At 46.9% G+C, this 17,258-nt stretch overlaps 1 protein-coding gene across 3 annotated transcripts in view; it reads right to left on the bottom strand.

Moving 5' to 3' along the window:
- Nucleotides 1–1,013: 1,013 nt before the first annotated feature.
- Nucleotides 1,014–17,258, bottom strand: part of IGDCC4 (immunoglobulin superfamily DCC subclass member 4) — an 86,886-nt gene continuing 70,641 nt past the window's right edge. For 2 of the 3 annotated variants that reach the window (XM_014250992.2, XM_088063287.1), the window contains 7 exons: nucleotides 16,947–17,074; nucleotides 16,601–16,771; nucleotides 15,957–16,094; nucleotides 15,391–15,496; nucleotides 14,249–14,483; nucleotides 7,256–7,420; nucleotides 1,014–5,677 (listed from right to left, as the gene is read on the bottom strand). In XM_014250992.2, the coding sequence (XP_014106467.2) occupies nucleotides 5,141–5,677; nucleotides 7,256–7,420; nucleotides 14,249–14,483; nucleotides 15,391–15,496; nucleotides 15,957–16,094; nucleotides 16,601–16,771; nucleotides 16,947–17,074 (1,480 nt within the window). In that variant the 3' untranslated portion in view covers nucleotides 1,014–5,140. The remainder of the gene's footprint in view (nucleotides 5,678–7,255; nucleotides 7,421–14,248; nucleotides 14,484–15,390; nucleotides 15,497–15,956; nucleotides 16,095–16,600; nucleotides 16,772–16,946; nucleotides 17,075–17,258) is intronic. The other variant, XM_088063286.1, reaches the window with a different exon arrangement.

The raw sequence follows: 17,258 nt of genomic DNA, 5'->3' as shown, positions 1-17,258 counted from the left end.
TGCACTGCACTGGCAATTGTAACTCCCTGAATTACCTGAGACCAGGAGAAACCCAAGCCCACTGTAGTGGTATTTCCAGCTGCATCCTTACACAGCGTGTTGGGGTGACAAAGGCTGGGAAGAGAAATGCAACCAGATGCTTTGCTCTTCTCGCCTGTAACTGTCATGTCCATCCATCTCTGTCATCCATTCCATCTCACCGTGTCTCCTCTCAGCAGCCTCCAATCAGCACCCTATGCTGTAAACTGGGAGCTGGAAGAGTGATTTACAGTCACCCATCACCCTCTCCAAGGTCCTTCCTTGCCCATTTGTGGGGTTACCTGTCATTAGGAGAAAGACTCATCAGAGTTACACAGTCTGAGAGAGTTCCCTTTAAGCACTATCAGAGAACACTGTGCTAAGTGCAGATTTATTACCTCTGTAATGCAGATAAAATGAGATTTTATGGCCCTGTAGTCGTGGCAGCATAAGTAATAATGGAAACTATGTAGTGAAGTAGGGAATGCATCCCAGGAAGAAGGGAGATGCATGGGAGGTTAATAGTGTGTCCTTGGGCACTGGCAGGTATCCTCTCACCAATCCTGCCAGACACAAGCCACTGAGGGCTCGGCCCAGTGTGCCACCCAAGAGAACTCTCACCACACATCTGCTAAATTCCTCTGCTTATTTTTCCCATAAATAAGTTCCCCAGAAATATGAAGCATGAAACTGGACAAATATTTTTTCTTATAGGAATCAGTTTAAAACTGAGAAAGCAGCAAGCATCCAGAAATGCCTAATGAATCCAAACTCTGCTCATGTCTGAAATTCCAGAAGAATCCCTGAGGAACCAGGTACCCACTATCATCTCACAATCCCAACCTTCACAGTGATGAGCTCTGGTACTGAACTGGTGTGAGCATGAACCCTGCATTCTGCCAGCGAGGTACAGCCTCACACAGCTGGAACAGACTGAATTATGAGACAAATTCCACTCTTTTTTGAAAACATTTTAATAATAACCCATTATTTAATGTATATAAGGACAGTGTCTTCTTACACTTTAACACTAAAGAGTATTTGTGGAGTAAGAACAGTCTCTGAAGAAAGAAAGTTATAATAAAGTACAGCATGGAACCAAGCACGGACACAATCTTCAAACAAGATCAAATTCTGGTTACACATCTTTATGCACTGTGCAGAAAATGAAATTTAACTTGAAAATACAAGCAAGAGAATACAGTAACAGAAGTAGATGGCAGATTTCTGCTGGCTAAACATTTCTTTTCTAACAAAAGCATTGATTAGAAAAGACACAATGATTCCTTCAAAACACCTATTACTAATGAGATCAAAACCATATACAGTGTTCTAATAAAATGGTTGTTTTCTTACACAGCAATATTTCATGGGCTGATTGTTAGCTAGTAATATAAAAAAATTCTCGAACTCTAAATTAGAAGTTATCTCATTTGAGCTATTTAAACCAGAACTTTTCTGCCTGTTAAGTAAGAAATCAAGTCAACAAAAAGCTAATAGAGATTTTTATCTGAGTTGCATGTTTCATGTAACAAGACATGAAAAGAAATAAAAGGATGAGAATTGTGACTCTCACAGCAGCATGGGGAATATACAGTTGTGTAGCCAAACAGTAACATTAATACTAGAAAATTATGCCAGTGAAACAAGCCTGACATTTTAACAATGTAAAACAATATACACCAGCAAAAAAGCTGAACAGCAATAATCTTTAGTGTTACTGAAAGGAAGAAAATGGAGAAAGTAGCCTGGTGTGCAGGAACAGATATTAAGCATGATGGGTAATTAAAGGTATCAACAGATTGTCTGCCTGTGAGAAATCTGCAAGAAAGCTACTTATTTCATGATAAAAAAATATATGCACTGGTTGTTTCAGCTTTACACATCAAATGTGTATCATGTGTCTTCTTCAATTCACTTTCAGCTGAGACTGAAAGATCCCTGCACATTCAGGGCAGGGGGGAACCTGGGGCACAGCTGACTTGGACAAGGACACCCAGCACTCTGTGTGGATGTGTGTTCGTCCAGGGACAGCTTTGGTGCTGCTGCTCCATGCTGACCTCTTGGCTCCAAGGAAATTGTCTGGATTTCTGCAACTGAGGTCTGGCCTACCAGCCCATGGCCACCATAGTTCTTGAACAGCCAAACACTGCCAGCTTCACACCCTGGTAGAGTTTGGGGAAGTGTAACGAGATCAGAACAAGCCTCAGCCTAAGGTGACAAAAGTGTTTTGGGGATGCATAAACAAAATTGTTTGTGGTATGCTGCATTTCCCCAAAGCTCTCTGAGCCTGTAACTATTGTGGTGGTTTGGTGGTCGGCCTGAAGTGATCCAGGGGAATGGTGCCCCACTGTGCCTGCTTGTGTGGGCTGCAGTGACAGGCAGGGACAGCTTTCAGGCAGCTGTAGGATTGTTGAAGGATGTACAGGCAAAGCAGGGGTGCGTGTACAAGGGAGTGCCCCCAAAACTGTGGCATACTCCTACATCAGCCTCTGTCCTCCTCCATCCCCCTGGATTAAAAGTGGCAATGGCAATGTGGCTTGTGCAGGGCCTGTTCTGTCACTAAGGAAGAGCAAGGACTCTTCATGGAACTAAGTGGGACCTGAGGGCCACCTGTACAATGTCCCCCCAGTCTCCACAGCAAGTGTCCAGCCTTGCCCCCTGGAGGGTTTGTACCTCTGCGACTGCATCCGCTCCCAGGGAACTGTGAAGTGCCCTTATTGCCTGCAATAACACTTCACTGCTTTATCTGTAACCCTGCTAAGTCATGAGTTTCAGAGTCTTGTGGCAGTGGGTTCTGGAGGTTATTTACACACTTCCTCTGCCCAGTTGTTTCCTTGCCTTTCTAGCTCCTCGCTCCAGTAGCACACACACATAAACTCCTGCCTTCACCTGCTCACTGGCACTGATTTCCAGTCTCTGTCCCACAGCATTCCAGACTCATTGCTATTCAGAACATGGAACAGCATTTCTGAGCCTCCTCAAGACACCAAACAGCAGCTGGAGAAACAGTAATCACAATGACTGGAAATACAGCTGGTTATCAGATCAGTGTGTTACACTGGGAGGAGATGCTGCCAGCTGGAGAGAGGTGGAAGCTCCAATATCCTTCCCATCAGGGTACATGGAGGCTTGGAGGTTCTCATCTGCTGAAGAGCTGGAGGTAAAAGGGTTGCAGGGTGCTGGTGAAGTAAGGTTCTCCATGCTGCAAGCAGTGGTACCTCCACCCAGTCGTCACCAGGAAAAACAAAATCTGAAGTCTTTTACAGGATCTCAAGTTGGCACACAGTTTCTCCATATACCCCGGGGAGAATTTCAGTAAGAAAAGAGGAAGGTGGGCATCTTTTCCCTCACTTTTTAAACAAATGGTGAGATGTCTGAATCCTCCAGGAAGGCAGAATATTTACCAAACATCCATGAACAGAATTACTGGTTCTTGTTAACTCCGAGCAGCTCATCCAATCTTGTAGCATTTGCAGTCAAACCCTGCAAACCTGGAGTAGGACAGAGACAAGGTAAAAAAAGTAGAGAAAAGTACACCCCCAGCAGGGCCAGGCTGAGAGACATGTCAGCAATAAGCAAACAGCATCAGCAGGAAGAGTCACTGGATGATTTTCAAGCCAGACTGACTGGTATGAGACCGAAGATTTCATTTTAATTTTAAAGCTCTGGTGGTGCTCTGCTCTTAAAATAAAAAAAAAAAAATCCACCAAAAGCACTTTGGCCAGGACTATCAGAAGTGACTGGAAAATTTCACTTGTTTATCCAAGGCTTTCAGCAAGTCCACTGCTTACAGAAGGCTGAATGCTGCTCTCTGTGAATCAAAACCATCTGAGATGTCTCCACACGGGTACCCAAAAAAAGAGAAAAGAAATACATGCCCCCAGTATCACAGGTGTCTTTTGCAATTGCTGGTTCTTCTTTCTGTTTGTTAGTATAAGCTTGTTGAGGAAAGATGGATCAACATCCTGCCAGCTAAAGCAGTCTCCTTTGGCAGCTGCTGCAAAACACAGTCCTACAGAGAGACACAACCCAACTCTCTAGCTGTAGGGAAGGTGTCAAGAAACAAAGCAAGAGAGACATCAGATCTGCAGCACTATGTGTTAAAGAAGAGTCAACAACCAGTGCAGACATATTCTTTAGAAAAAGGCAGTATAAGAATAAGTTAAAACCTATAATGGACTATAACAAATGAGTAGATCTACTGCTTTTTTTTTTTCTCCAACAGACATGAGGTAGTTGTGTTGTTAGGGAGGAAAAAAACATAAAGAAAGAGAAAAGTAGTAAAAATGCTACTCTATACCACACACTATTCCACTTTATAAAATTAAATAATATAAAGATGTTCCAAGGAAATAAAAATACATGTTGTACATTAAAAGGACAGATGTGTACCTAAAATATTAGGTACAAGAACCTACATAAAACAAAGCCCAGGCTGGTGAAAAGACCCAGACGCTGCAGAAGGTTCTATATAGTACAAGTTGTTAGAGGCACTCGTAGAGTGTGTAATAAAAGGCCACTACTTCAGCCTGCTAGTAGTAGTTACTGCAGTAGCACACACAGGGAGCCTGGTAATCCTTCTAACCACGGGAGGGCAGACAAGGCTGGTGCTTGCAGCTCACTGCCTTTGTCTCAGGGGCTTCCATCCCCTCCTGGAACTCCGCAGCCAGAATTCATCCCAACGCTGCCAGGCAGCCAGTAGTGCCTGGGCACCCCTGGGCAGAGGCAGCTGAGAAGGATCCCTCGGTGCACTCTGCCACTTCCCAGCCTTAAAGGACGTCTTGCCAGTCACCTCGAGGGCTACAGTGAAGTGACAGCCCCAGCCTAGCGCAGAAGGCTCTGTTCCATCGTGGTTCCGTGTCAGACGTAGGCAGACGGCTCAGTCCTGCTCCCACCAACACCCAGTTCTTCATCGGCTTCAGAGGGAGGAAGATGAGCCCTTACCAACCCACCTGGCTTCCCAAAGGCCTCTGCAGAGGTGACAGGTCCGAGCCCTGCTCTGGTGAGATGCTGCACCTGCCCAGCTGCTGCTGGGCTCCGCCAGCCGAGGGCAGGCAGCAGCTCACAGGGACAGGCTCTCCTCATGCTTCAGCTCTGCTGTGATCAAAATCAGATCAGCTCATTCTTTGTGATTGTGGACATGTGCCATGTTCTCAGATGCTGAGGATGGACTGGTTAAACCAGAGTTACTACAGAGCAGGGCCTCCTCAGGCGCTGTGGAAAGCAACTGGCGCTTGACTGGCTGCACATCACCCCTGCCTTCCTGGATGGAGTCTGAATCTCCACTCTCCACCGAATCCAGGCTTTCTCCATGCCTGTGGAAGCCATTGGTGAGCCCACGGATGCAAACAGCCTCTGGTTTGTCAGTCTTTGTGTCGGTACAGAGCAGCTCAGCCTGGGCCTGAGCCTCCAAATTGTCTGTGCAGGCCACCAACACTTGGCCAGCGTCCTGCTGGGAATTAGGAGAGATGGGAAGAGTGAGCTCTGCCAAGGGGGGCTCTTCAGGCTCCTGATCCTCAATTTCTGTCTCTTCACTCTCCAGGGTGTGCAGCTGAGAGTTGTAGTCTCTATCAGAGGCTGAAAAATCAGAATGGACGATGACCTCTGCTTCCACTTGGTGGAGACTGGCTGGCAGGTGGCTTTTTTTTGCTTCATTCTGTTATCAAACAGGGGAGAAATTAAAAAAAAAAAAAGGTAAAGTAAGTGAAATTCAGATAATTGAGGTTATGACCAAACCAAGCCCTAAAATATATTAATTTTTAATCCCACTGAGTGCAATGGGATGTACATATGCCTCTATTAAGCATTATCTTGATATGTTTCTCAGGGCTTAGGTCTCAAGAAGCAACTCAAATCACCTCAGGATCATGATTTCTATTTTACGTTTGAGAAATCAAGTCCCAAGGAAGCAAAGTGATTTGCTCACAACTTCTTGGCAGGCTGGAGCAACCATTCCTCCAAGCCTCTGTCAAAGACCACAATTTTCAAACCTCACCAGTCTGTTTCCATATTAAGGGCCAGATTTTTAGAGGCTGAGTGGGCAGCACTGTAGGAAACTGGTTTCTGAGATGGATAAAGGGGCTGCCTTCACTTTCTTCATTTAGTTTCAGCTACATATCACAAAGTATGTGTTTGTTAAAGCCCTACTCACAGCCTCCAAAAATCTGTGTAAATTCAAACACTTTAATTCAAAAAGAAAACAGTAAGTTCTGCTCCACTGTGCTTAAGTGGAGTTCAGGCTACAGATCTCCACAAATCTGGCTGACAAGCAGGTCATTTTGTGAGATTATCACTCAATAATTTACCAGACAAATTATTGTAGAAGCTCACAAAGAGCTCTCTAGGCAGTCAATGCTCAGATTCTGGGCTGAGTGTGATGTAGCAGCAAGAAGACAATTCAGAGTATGGAAGTGATATCCCACGTGTAATTTGCGCTTTCTGTTGAAGCCAACTTTGAGCATAATTTACATATTTTAACACTTTTCTCTTTTGTTGACAAACTCTGATGGGTAAGCTGTGCTGTAAATGCTGCCCTGTAATTGGGCTGTAAAACATTGTCTTCACTCTATCCACAATGTTAATTACATCCTGTGTATAATTGATTTTCACACCACTGTCTAGGAAGGAAACATAGGTAGGTTACTTAGAAGTATTTGCTGGGGAGCGGGTGGAAATGAACTTTTAAAAAGAATAACCAAAGAAATCTTCTGGTACAGAGTCAGCCTAAGCAGGTGTCAGCTTGCTTTGCTAAGACAGTGACACAGATGTACACTCTCCCAAACACAGGAGTGCATATTTACTCCACTGATGCAATATCAGAAATAGGATTTCCTCCCAGAATACAAGTGCAGTGAAAATTGCTCTGCCCTATCTGGAGAAGGGACTTTAAATCAACCCTTGATCTTTGACTCCTTTTACTGCAAAAAATGCAATCCCTCTGTCAGGCAAGCATGCTGTAGATCTTAATGACTGTGCTGAGCACTGCAGCTCCTAACTCACTCAGGCTGATTGCTGCAGAGCCACAGCAAAGACTCCAATCAGACTGCTGGTGCCTGGCACCAGCTCCTCAGGAACCAGAACTGCCACAACCCTGCTGACAACTGAGCTTCTGACCCCACCTGGCCGTCACCGAGCCCACAAAAAGGGGCTGCAAAAAGAAGAGAGGGAGATGGAGAACATCAATGGAAAATCTACATGAGAACAAACAAGTGAGCAAAGCACCAAAGACACCCACCATCACAGCATCGTAAACCAGGGCTTGTAAGAGAAGCTTCTGCCCTGTGCTGGAGGGGAGTTTCAGTGACCCATTGACAGCAGAGAGAGGCTCTTTGGTGATGGTGTCCCCATATCTGGTGATGCTGTTCGTCCAGGCCTGGTTGGCTGATTTATTCCATGAAGGCTGCAGGAGAAAAGTGGCAGGAGAAAAGATGCAGTTATCACAGACATGGATTTTTTTATCCTCTTACACCTGAAATGAGAAGCAGCTTGAAAAAAGAAAGTGCAAGCTGGGAAAATACCATAAATGTAGGGAACGTTTCTGATAGCATCAAAAGAAAAATGCTCAGCAATGTACTTACACAGTCCCTGCCTTAGAACTGGCTTTATTGCTGTTACTTGGGCTGATGCAGAGCACAGGGATAAAAGATGCCAGATGGTTCACAACTGGTTGCATAAGGGGCTTTCCACTGATTCTGAAATCGTCAGGCCAGCAGGTAAATCGGCACAGACATCATTTAGAGGTCCACTGGAATCAACTCCCTGCAAAGCTGCAACAGCCCAGAGCAGAACTAGCCTTCTGAAAAATACCACAGAGCTGGGAAGGGACAGGGAAATCTGGAGCTGAGTGACCACAGTCTTTGCTTTGGCACAAGAGATGCTCCAGAGCACAGAGAAGGACGCTCACCCATGGACAGTGTCATGTGTGCTCCAGTAAGAGCTGGACATTCTGCTAAACCGCTCACTTTGCAGTACAGATAAGAGTTCCTGCTCCAAGCTAGGACTTGGGAAAACATTCTGCCATTCCTCATCAACACAGAGGCACAAAATTGGGACCTGAATTTTTATTTATTTATTTATTTATTTTTACAACAGACCACCAAGCAACTCTTTGCTCAGCTTTAAATCCCCTGGGCAACCAGTGTTACCTTGTTTGTAGATCTAATTAAATTATATGGGCTGAACGCAATTTGTTCTGGGTTCTTTCAGCTTCCCCTTACAATAAACTGATGAATGCACACCTCTGTGTATGGGAAATATGTGTCTTTAAGAGCTGAAGTTATTTAACAGCTCAGACTATTAGTTCACAGGCAGAAAAGTATTTTCTTTCCAGGTTTTGATTTTATTGGGCTGTCCTGCATTTACCTGAGCTGAGCCTTGCTAGTACTCACATACCTATACATGTACACACACAACTCAGATTTAAGGACCACACAGGCCCATTATCTCTGGCCTTGTTCCACAGATGCTGCACGTTGTGTGGCTACAAGACAGGCTGATGCAGAGAAGAAGAGGAGAAAATCCTGACCTGATGACAGCGAGTGCACACGTGCGCACAAAATACTGGTGGCGTGAGCATGATGGCTGTGTAGGGTGAAAACGCCCTGCACATCCATTCAAGCCCACTGACCCTCTATTGCTCACTGCCAGCAGGAGAAGCCCAGGTTCCTTCTCTGCATATGTGGCTGCTCCTTAGACAAATCTATTCCAACAACCGCCAACGTAGCGTGAGTTCAGCCAAGACAGCGAGGAGATTTCTGACATCAGCCTGACCTTGGGTGAGTCATTTGACCTCCTTGTGCCTCGGTCCATCTGGCTGAAAATTAGGTAGAAATACACGACCAGATGTTCTATATGAGCCAGGCATTCCTAAGTCAGCTATTTAGCAAGAAGCAAATGCTACCTCATGCTGCCAGGGCTGGCAGAAGGACACTGAAGCGCTCATATATGCACTGAAGGGCGGCCAGAGCTGCTCCCAAGCCCTCTGCCCACCCTCACTCAGGCACCCAAATGGCTCAACACCTTGTGGGAGGAAGAGCCACGTTACATCCCAGCACCACCCCCAAGTCACAGAAGCTTTGCTGCCGCCCCAGGAGAAAATTTTTCGCAAACAAATAGTGAAAGGCCTCATTGATATGCCAGCACCCTGCAGAACAGTGATGTCCGAGCTCAGCGCTGTGGCTATCAAACATTTGATAATTTAGATGTAGATGCTTGAGGCAGTGTCTTTTCCATTTCTCTCTCTGCAATCCTCAACAATATATTCTGAGCCAAAAGCCTTCCCTAATTGCTCTGTTTCTAAGTGGACAATCATTAAACTACGCTTTAATAGCGAGAAATCAACCAAGCGATCACAGAGAGCTCACAATAAGGAATATCTCCACATGCGAGTGCTCAAGGAGCGTGTTCAATTTGCTTCTGCTGCCATCTGAAAGGCTTTCTGCAGCTACATCCCTGACTGATGGCTTCTGTGCCTCTTCCAAGGAACATACGTTACTGAGCAAATAGTGCCTGGAAATTTCAGCACTGAACCTACACAAATCTGCACACATGCACCAAATGTGTGTCCTGTTAGAGATGCCTGCATGCATATTTGCCATCAGAGAGATCTGAGCATCATATGCAGACACACACACAGAGCAAACTCGAAAACCTTCTAGCAGGCATCTTGTGAATACCAAAAAACATGGAAAGAAACAGGCAGCTCTACTGCAATCCCCCATGGACCATCTGTTAGCGGAAATGTCAATCTGCCATGTTTACATAGGTTTTGATGACTCTGGGAACAGCCTGTTCAGCTCTGGCTGAAATTGGCTGCAACGAAGAACAAACTTGTTTTGTACCAGTTTGCAACTTTCAACAAACAGAAAAAACCATCAGCCACACAACATGGCCTGTGTCCCACATGTTGTTCGAGCACATTATGTTTGAGAGGGGAAAAAAAAAGTGAAAGACAAATCCCTCTTGGGGCTTAGTCTCTAAGGTTGGGCAGCAGCAATTAACTCTAGGACGGTTTTCATCACAGAGTTGAAGAAATCTTGTGTGCCTGAAAGCTTCACTGCTTTTTTAAGCAGCATTTTTCTGGTGTAATAAATGATACTATTTCTTTTTACTCAAGGGGAGCTAGTGGGTGGCTGAAGGAAGGAAATATTCTCTTGGTCTCTTTTACAACACAGTAATGAAGGCAAGGAGCAAGGAGTGTCAGTCTAATACTAATATAAAGAGGGAAAAATCTCTTTGTCAGTTCACTGCAAACACAAGAATGAAAACTAATAAAAACATCTTCCAATAAAAGCCATTTCCATTACAGCTAAATCCTTATCAAAGCAAACAAGCCTTTTCATTTTAGCCTTTTTATAGTAACTCCAATTGGTAAAAATGTGCCTAGATCGTGTTACCTTCTCAGTGACAAGTCATGATTTCATGCAAATATATGAGCTGCAAATGAACACATAGCAAAAGTTCAACTTGAAACCTTCCCTGTTTTTTCAGGATGGTTATTTAAAGTATCTTGAAGTCCTGTGCAAAACAAGGTTGGGGATGTTTCAGATGTGCCCAGCTTTTGAGAGTGGTGCAGCAGAAAGGATTCGTTGCTGAACAGCAGCAGGTGGGAGTGGGAAAGCTCTGTGTCACGCAAACACAGTGACATCCCTGCCCACAGCTGGGATACAACACAACACAGACCTCTCCCCAGCAGATAAAGGAGTCTCTGCTCGCTGTCACCAGGAGCACAGCCCTCGTCTGAAGCTTCTCAGAAATCACTGGGACTTCTTTTCCACGCAGAAAAATTTCAACACGAAAATGACAAACAACCCGGGTAGATCCAAGTTCCCTGATGTGTTACAGCTTCTGCTCTCCGAGTCACAGGGATGCTTTGTGGGAAATGCAGTCCTGTGGGAAGGAGGCCCACAGGGAAGGAGAAGAGCAGCAAGCAAGGAAGGCTCCAGCTCACAAGAACAACAACAGCAAACATTTCCAAACCGAAATGCTTGGGTTTGGCTTCATTCAATGAAGAACTGAAGTCTTCCATGGAAAGCAGATGCTTTTTAACATTTTCCCCCACCCTTTAAATTGCTTGGCCCACAAGCAGCAGTGACAGAGATGTCTGGAGCAGAGCCATTTTATCATCCTCAGTCCATCTGTCAGAGGAGACAGAGCTGCATCACCACAGCCTGTGCACGACTGTGTCATTTACAACAGGACTATAGAGGGCATCAGTCCAGGGGGTGCTTGCAAGGGAAGAGAGTAAGAGAGGAAAACCACTTGTCAGTGTATTTAGAAATTCTTGTGTGTGACCACTGGAAACACACAAAGGAAGGAAAATGAACCACTGAATGGCCAATTGTACTCCTGCCTAATGGACCTGTGAGCAACCAGAGGGGTCCTGTGCCGATGCCTTGGCTGTCCTGCAGGCAGGGACAGGAGGGGTCCAGGAAGTTCCTCTGGGACTGTCCCACCTTCCACTTGCACCACTCTGTACCTCCAGCACGATGTGTAACAGCTGTGTAACATTCAAGACAGAATCACAGCCCTAAATTTGAAGGAGCTGATGGTCTTGACCTAAAAATGACCAAGGGAACACCTCACAACCCTTGCCCACAATTCTTTGCAGGAATCAGTTCCAATCTCAGAATTTTTAAAGACCTCCTGCCCTCAGTCTGCTCTCCAGTCCCCACACCTGTAAAATGACATTCACTCATTTCTAACTGCATATGGCATAGGGACAGTCCCTTCTTTCTGTCTATCTAACATGGAGCATCCAATCTCCACTGGAACCTCAGGCTGCCACAAGAATAAAAACAATAAAGAATAATCCATGGAATGGTAAGTAATGAGTCAGCACGGGAACAGCCTGCAGGCACAAAGCAGCCAATGAAAGTGCCAACCAGCCAACACAAACCAGGTTTCAGGAGTGTAACCTGAGGGCAGAGGGACAAACAGGCAACTGGAAGTCACAGCTACACAAACCTGCCCTGCAGTGCCAGCCACCTCAGCCATGGGTCTGCCCTGCCAACATCCCCAGCTCTGTGGTGACATGATATGCTGCTAAACAAAAGGGATCCTTGAGGCATTTCTCACTCCCTCTCTTCAGTGAATAGGACTGCAAGTCATAGCATCCAACCTAGAACGCCCTGGGGAGCTTCCCTTTGCCAGGCTGGACAGGAATTTCCTTCCACAATGATTTGCTCTTTCCTGTGGCTCTCTTCCATTCCTTGCCATGGATTTTCACAGCCCCAACTTCACACAGCATGAGAGAGAAAAGAGAAGGCAACAAAGGCAGCTGGTCACTGCAGGGTGCAAAGCTCCCACAACATTCTGTTCCAGGCAGGGTCCCTGGGGGTTTCCAGCTTCAATGGATGCTGGGGAAAGCTATTTGCAGCACACAGGACACCCACAGCCTCTCCACAGCCTCGACTAGTGGCATTTTGTGTACAGGCAGGGAGATGAACACACTCACAACTGCTCCTGACTTGGTTTACATCAGCTGTGGGCACCATTCCTGAGACCTGCTAAACTCTCTGACTGCCCAGCCAGGTAACATCACCATCATTCTTGGCCACTGCAGCATAAAGGTGTTTCTTGGCCATATTCTTTTCACACTTGATTATACACGTCGGAGTACAGAAAGGAAGCAGTGGTGCTCAGGTGGCACTTCCAGCAGGAACGGGGCAGTGCAGGGAGCAGGGTCTCCTGCGTGGGATCACATCTCCCTCCAGTGCCCGCTCCCAGCAACAGCAGCCTGTTGCTCCCGGCCACCACTCCATCTCCTTCACCTCCAGGTCACCCTCCTGGTCGGCACGGGTGAGAACGCTGCTCTCTGGGTGGCTGCTTCCCAGTTACCCTTGCTTCCCTAGCCACATCCATCAAAAAAAACCCAGACCAATCCTCAGTGAATTTATCTCTCAGTAGCCGTTCCCCATCCAATAATGGAAACTCTACAGCCAGAACTGTCCATCTCCCCCAAAGCTCTGGTCTGTGACTGTAATTCTGCTGCTGGGCACTGCCCACTCTGAGGGTCACAAACTCTCAGGCTGAGCCCCACGTGGCCAGGCCTTGGCACTGCCGTCTCCCAGCCCTGCTCTGCACATACTCAAATCTTGGTGTAAGCCCTTGCAGGCAAGACTGCTGCTCTGGAAGAGAAATCTGGATATGCTGCCCCCAGAAAGGCCTCACAAAGAAGAAAACTTCCCCCCACCATGACCTGTTCTCAGGGGTAAGTCCCCATCACAAAAACATTTGTTCCTTATTTAACTGAGAGAGCTGTAGGAAATTCCTCACACTCTTCGGCTTGGGTCCAGACAGGCAGCCACATTCCACCAAAATCCATAGATGTGGCTTGGCTGCAAACAAACAGCCTCTCCTTCAGCTCATAGGGCTACTAAAGCCAGCAGAAGACTTTGTGTTTCCAAAAGATCACACCTGCACTGCCTCTAGCATGGACAGGGCTCATGGTCAGCCAGGTACCTGAACTCACCTTCCCTCCAGTGACACACAAGTGCATCGTTGATGCAAACGTGAAATCTCACACACTCACAATGCATTTGTTTTACTGAACTTCCTAATTACTTTACATGCTCTCCCAGGGCTACAAAGAGAGACATAAACAGATTAACTAAATTAGGCCAATTAAAGGTTCCCTAATGGAATGAAATGTTTCATGCAAGCTTGAAAGAGGAAATGGGCAGGGAGGAATGAAAGACAATGCAGTGTCAGGCAAACCAAGTAGGGCAGGAAAAGACTACTTCAAAAAATAAGATTTCACAAAAACCCTACAATTTCACCTCTTGTTTATCTTCAAGAGTATTTCAGTGAACACACTATTTATGGAGACAGCTCCTTTTAGTCCAAGCAAAAGAGAATCCTGGAAGGCCACGTGTCTGCTCTAGACATCACACTTCCTCCCACCATCCACATGCCACAGCAACACGAATACCACAGCTTTCTGCAGCACCAAGTTTGGCAGCAGCTTCTCAGATTGAGGGGTCACTGTCCCAGGAGATGAAAAGTGGTAGATGCACAGGGATCCCAAATTAGATCCAGCAGCCAAGGCTGAGCCAGTCAAGTTTTAGAGAGAAGGGAAATGTGTGACTGCCTAACACCAGCCTGCAGCGAAGACTTCTGGCACTGCAGAGCCAGGACAGGATCCCACCCTGGCTTCCCAGCAGCCACACACCAAACAAAGGCTCTTGCCAGGGGTGGGAGCCCAGTCACCACGTGCATGAGCCCTTACCTTCCTCTTCTCATGGAAGATGTCCTCAGGGAGGCTCGTGTGGATGAGGCTGTGCACTTCTGCCAGCTCTGTGATGTCCCCCAGGGGCACAGGTGCATCCTCCGGGAGTGGGGACATGAGGGACTCAAGCTCATGTGAGTCCAGGGTGGCACTGGGAGAGGCCACCCCTTGCCTGCTCCGGTGGTAGTACGTGTGGTTGCCAGCAGCCTGGGAATCCAGGCCTGGCAGGGCCTCCCTGAGGGAAAACAAGCAAGAGTTGACATCTCAGCTGGTCCTTGTGCAAGTGACTAGCCCCAAGCCCTGCCCCGCCACTCCTGGGGATATTCTTTATCATCACATCCCACTGTAACACCTTTCACTGCAGATATATCTCTGCACCACTTTGGTTATTGCCAAAGCTCAGACAAATCCCGCTGAGGGATGCAAAGCTACCCCTCTGCCAGCAAACCCCAAGGGCAGGAGATACCACTGGTCCCAGCATAAGCAGGTGCTCACCCACCCTGGCCCACGGGGAGTTGTGTCACCCCTGTCGCCACTGCTTTACAGGACAGGAAAGTTTAGTGGCCACACTAGGACGAGACTTCAGAAGCTGTTTGTTCCCAGCCCCAAGACCTGCTGTGAGCTCACAGCTCTTCTGAACAACTCAGCTGTTTTCTGCTCATGGTCTTTCCAAACGTTTGTGGCTGGATCCAGACCCCTGGGATAGCAGAGGGCTTTGGGCTGTATCCAATCCTCCTTAAACCAGCCTGTCACTCACTGGGAAGTCTTTCATCGTTTTCCCAGATGGAAGTTAACAAATCATTTCCAAACATCCTTAGAGCTGTCCAACCTCAGAAGCAAAATACTACCCACACTAACAGACACAGGTAATAAATTGGTTCTTTCATTTTCTTGGGACTTTTACTTTCTCTGAAAAAAGCCTCTACTAGTCTAAGAATGCAAATTGAAGAGAAACTACTGAAAAAATAAATCAGTGAAAAGATTATATTAAATATACTCTTTATCCATGGATCCACAGATCCAAGCTGTGCATTAACTGTCCCCTACACCACATCCCAAGCAGCCCAACTGAACAGGGGATGCAGCTCACAGTGTTTTTGTCTCCTTCCACAGCAGCCTCCTTTACCTGAGGTGCCACCCACCTGTGCTTGCTGTTGCGGAAGCTGGCACACATGCAGAAGAGAATGCAGAGCAGCCCCAGGCACACCCCCACGATGATCCCTGTCACAGAGTGGATATCCAGGACATCTAGGAGGGGAAGGAACAACAACCACATCATTTCAGCTGCTAGCAGGAAGAGGGTACAGAATGTTTCATGTTCAGAGAAGGCCCAGCTGTATTAAACCAAACAGGTTTAAAAGACCCTTCTAACCCAACTGTGGTTCTGATTCTTTACACATAAAACAATAAAATTTCTTGCCAGTGACAATTTAGAGCAAACAGGTGTCTATGCATGTTCATTAATGTCATGCTACAGCAAGATGCAGGTTGCACGTGCCCTTCCAGAGGAACCAGGATGGGGAAGAGATGAGGATGGATTCTGGAGCTGCACATCTGAGGGCTCTGCTGTGATCCTGCAGAAAATCCTGTCTTGCATCCTACACAGCAACACCAGGCAATTGCTTGGCAAACAGAAATGTCACTGCTGACAAATCAGTCTCCAGCAATGCAATTCCCTTCCTGCCCTGAGGTAAGGAGGAATTCATACCAGACAGCTTCTCCCGGAGGGTGTGCACATCCTTAACGTTGGAATAGGGACCGGATCCCACCACTGTCTTTGCTCCCATCTTGAAGAAGTATCTAGTATCACTTTCCAGGCCATGCACTTCAGTGCTGAAGATGTTTCCTGACCAAAGGCAAAACAAAAGAGATTTAAAATGTTCTGTTTTACGAGCATTCAGAGGCTATAGCAAAGCAGCTATGGAATTGCTGGACCATCAGAAGTGAGGGATTTTGTGGTATTTTTGTGCATTCCACACACCTCTTCAGTAATAATGAATTTCCTGCTTACAGATCTGACAATACAGACTGCTCATGATGTTTCTGGCACACATTTTTCTAGGAATTACTGGCTGCCAGGCTGTATCTGTGGGGTATTTCCTGGATGATAATGGCTATTTTAGCCCCAGTCGTGTATGATTTCATGTCTCTCAGTAGCCATGTCCCTGGACTCTCTGCTATGACCAGGTCCAGCAGATGCTTCCAGAAAACTGCCAGGATGACCTCTTGAACATTTGTCTGTGTGCAAAGTGAGGCAGAAATCAGGGCAGCACGATGGAGCAACCAGGGCTCCAGAGACAGGGAAGGAGGCAGGAGGACTGTGGGGTATTACAGTACCTGGAGGAGGCTCACCTTCTCGTGTCAGCAAGGTCCACATGTCATCTGGCTGTGTGTTGTTGGCATTGTACAGGATGAGATACTCCACAATGATGCCATTGGGCTCCACAGGTGGGCACCAGTGCACCTGGACAGCGTAGGGGTTGAGAGGGTGCAGCCGCAGGTCAGACGGAGGAGTGGAAGGGCCTGGCAGAGACAAATAAAGACCTGGCCTGAGCAGCAGGAAGAGGAGCAGAGCATTCACCCCCAGAGGGCCTCCCAGCATGTACTCAAGGTTGTCAGAGCTTTGAGGGGTCACATTAGGAGGGATGACTCAAGGAAAGCCAGGAGAAATGAGGATTTGGGTCCCATAAACACTCACGGTCGGGCAGGGTGAAGCGCTCCACCACGCTGCTGAAGGGCCCGTCGATGCCAACACCGTTGGACTGCACAGCAAACTCATACCTGGTATAGGGCTTCAGCCCACTAATGAGAATGTCTTCATCTGAGCTGGAAAGAGAGGACACAGCACGAGGCTGTGAACACCTGAGGGTTCTCCCACGTCACACTGACCACATTGATGCCTTACCAGGAGCACTCTAAGAGATTACCCTAACTCTCTTTCCACCTAAAGCCCCATCCCCTGCAGCCATGTAAATGCAAGAACACTCAGTTCCCAGGGCAGAACAAAAAC

This window comes from Pseudopodoces humilis, chromosome 16 (assembly GCF_049639895.1).
Source record: "Pseudopodoces humilis isolate 2021_Gansu_Grassland_sample_001 chromosome 16, ASM4963989v1, whole genome shotgun sequence".
NCBI classification, from domain to species: Eukaryota; Metazoa; Chordata; class Aves; order Passeriformes; family Paridae; genus Pseudopodoces; species Pseudopodoces humilis.
This window is presented reverse-complemented; position numbering and strand designations above follow the sequence as displayed.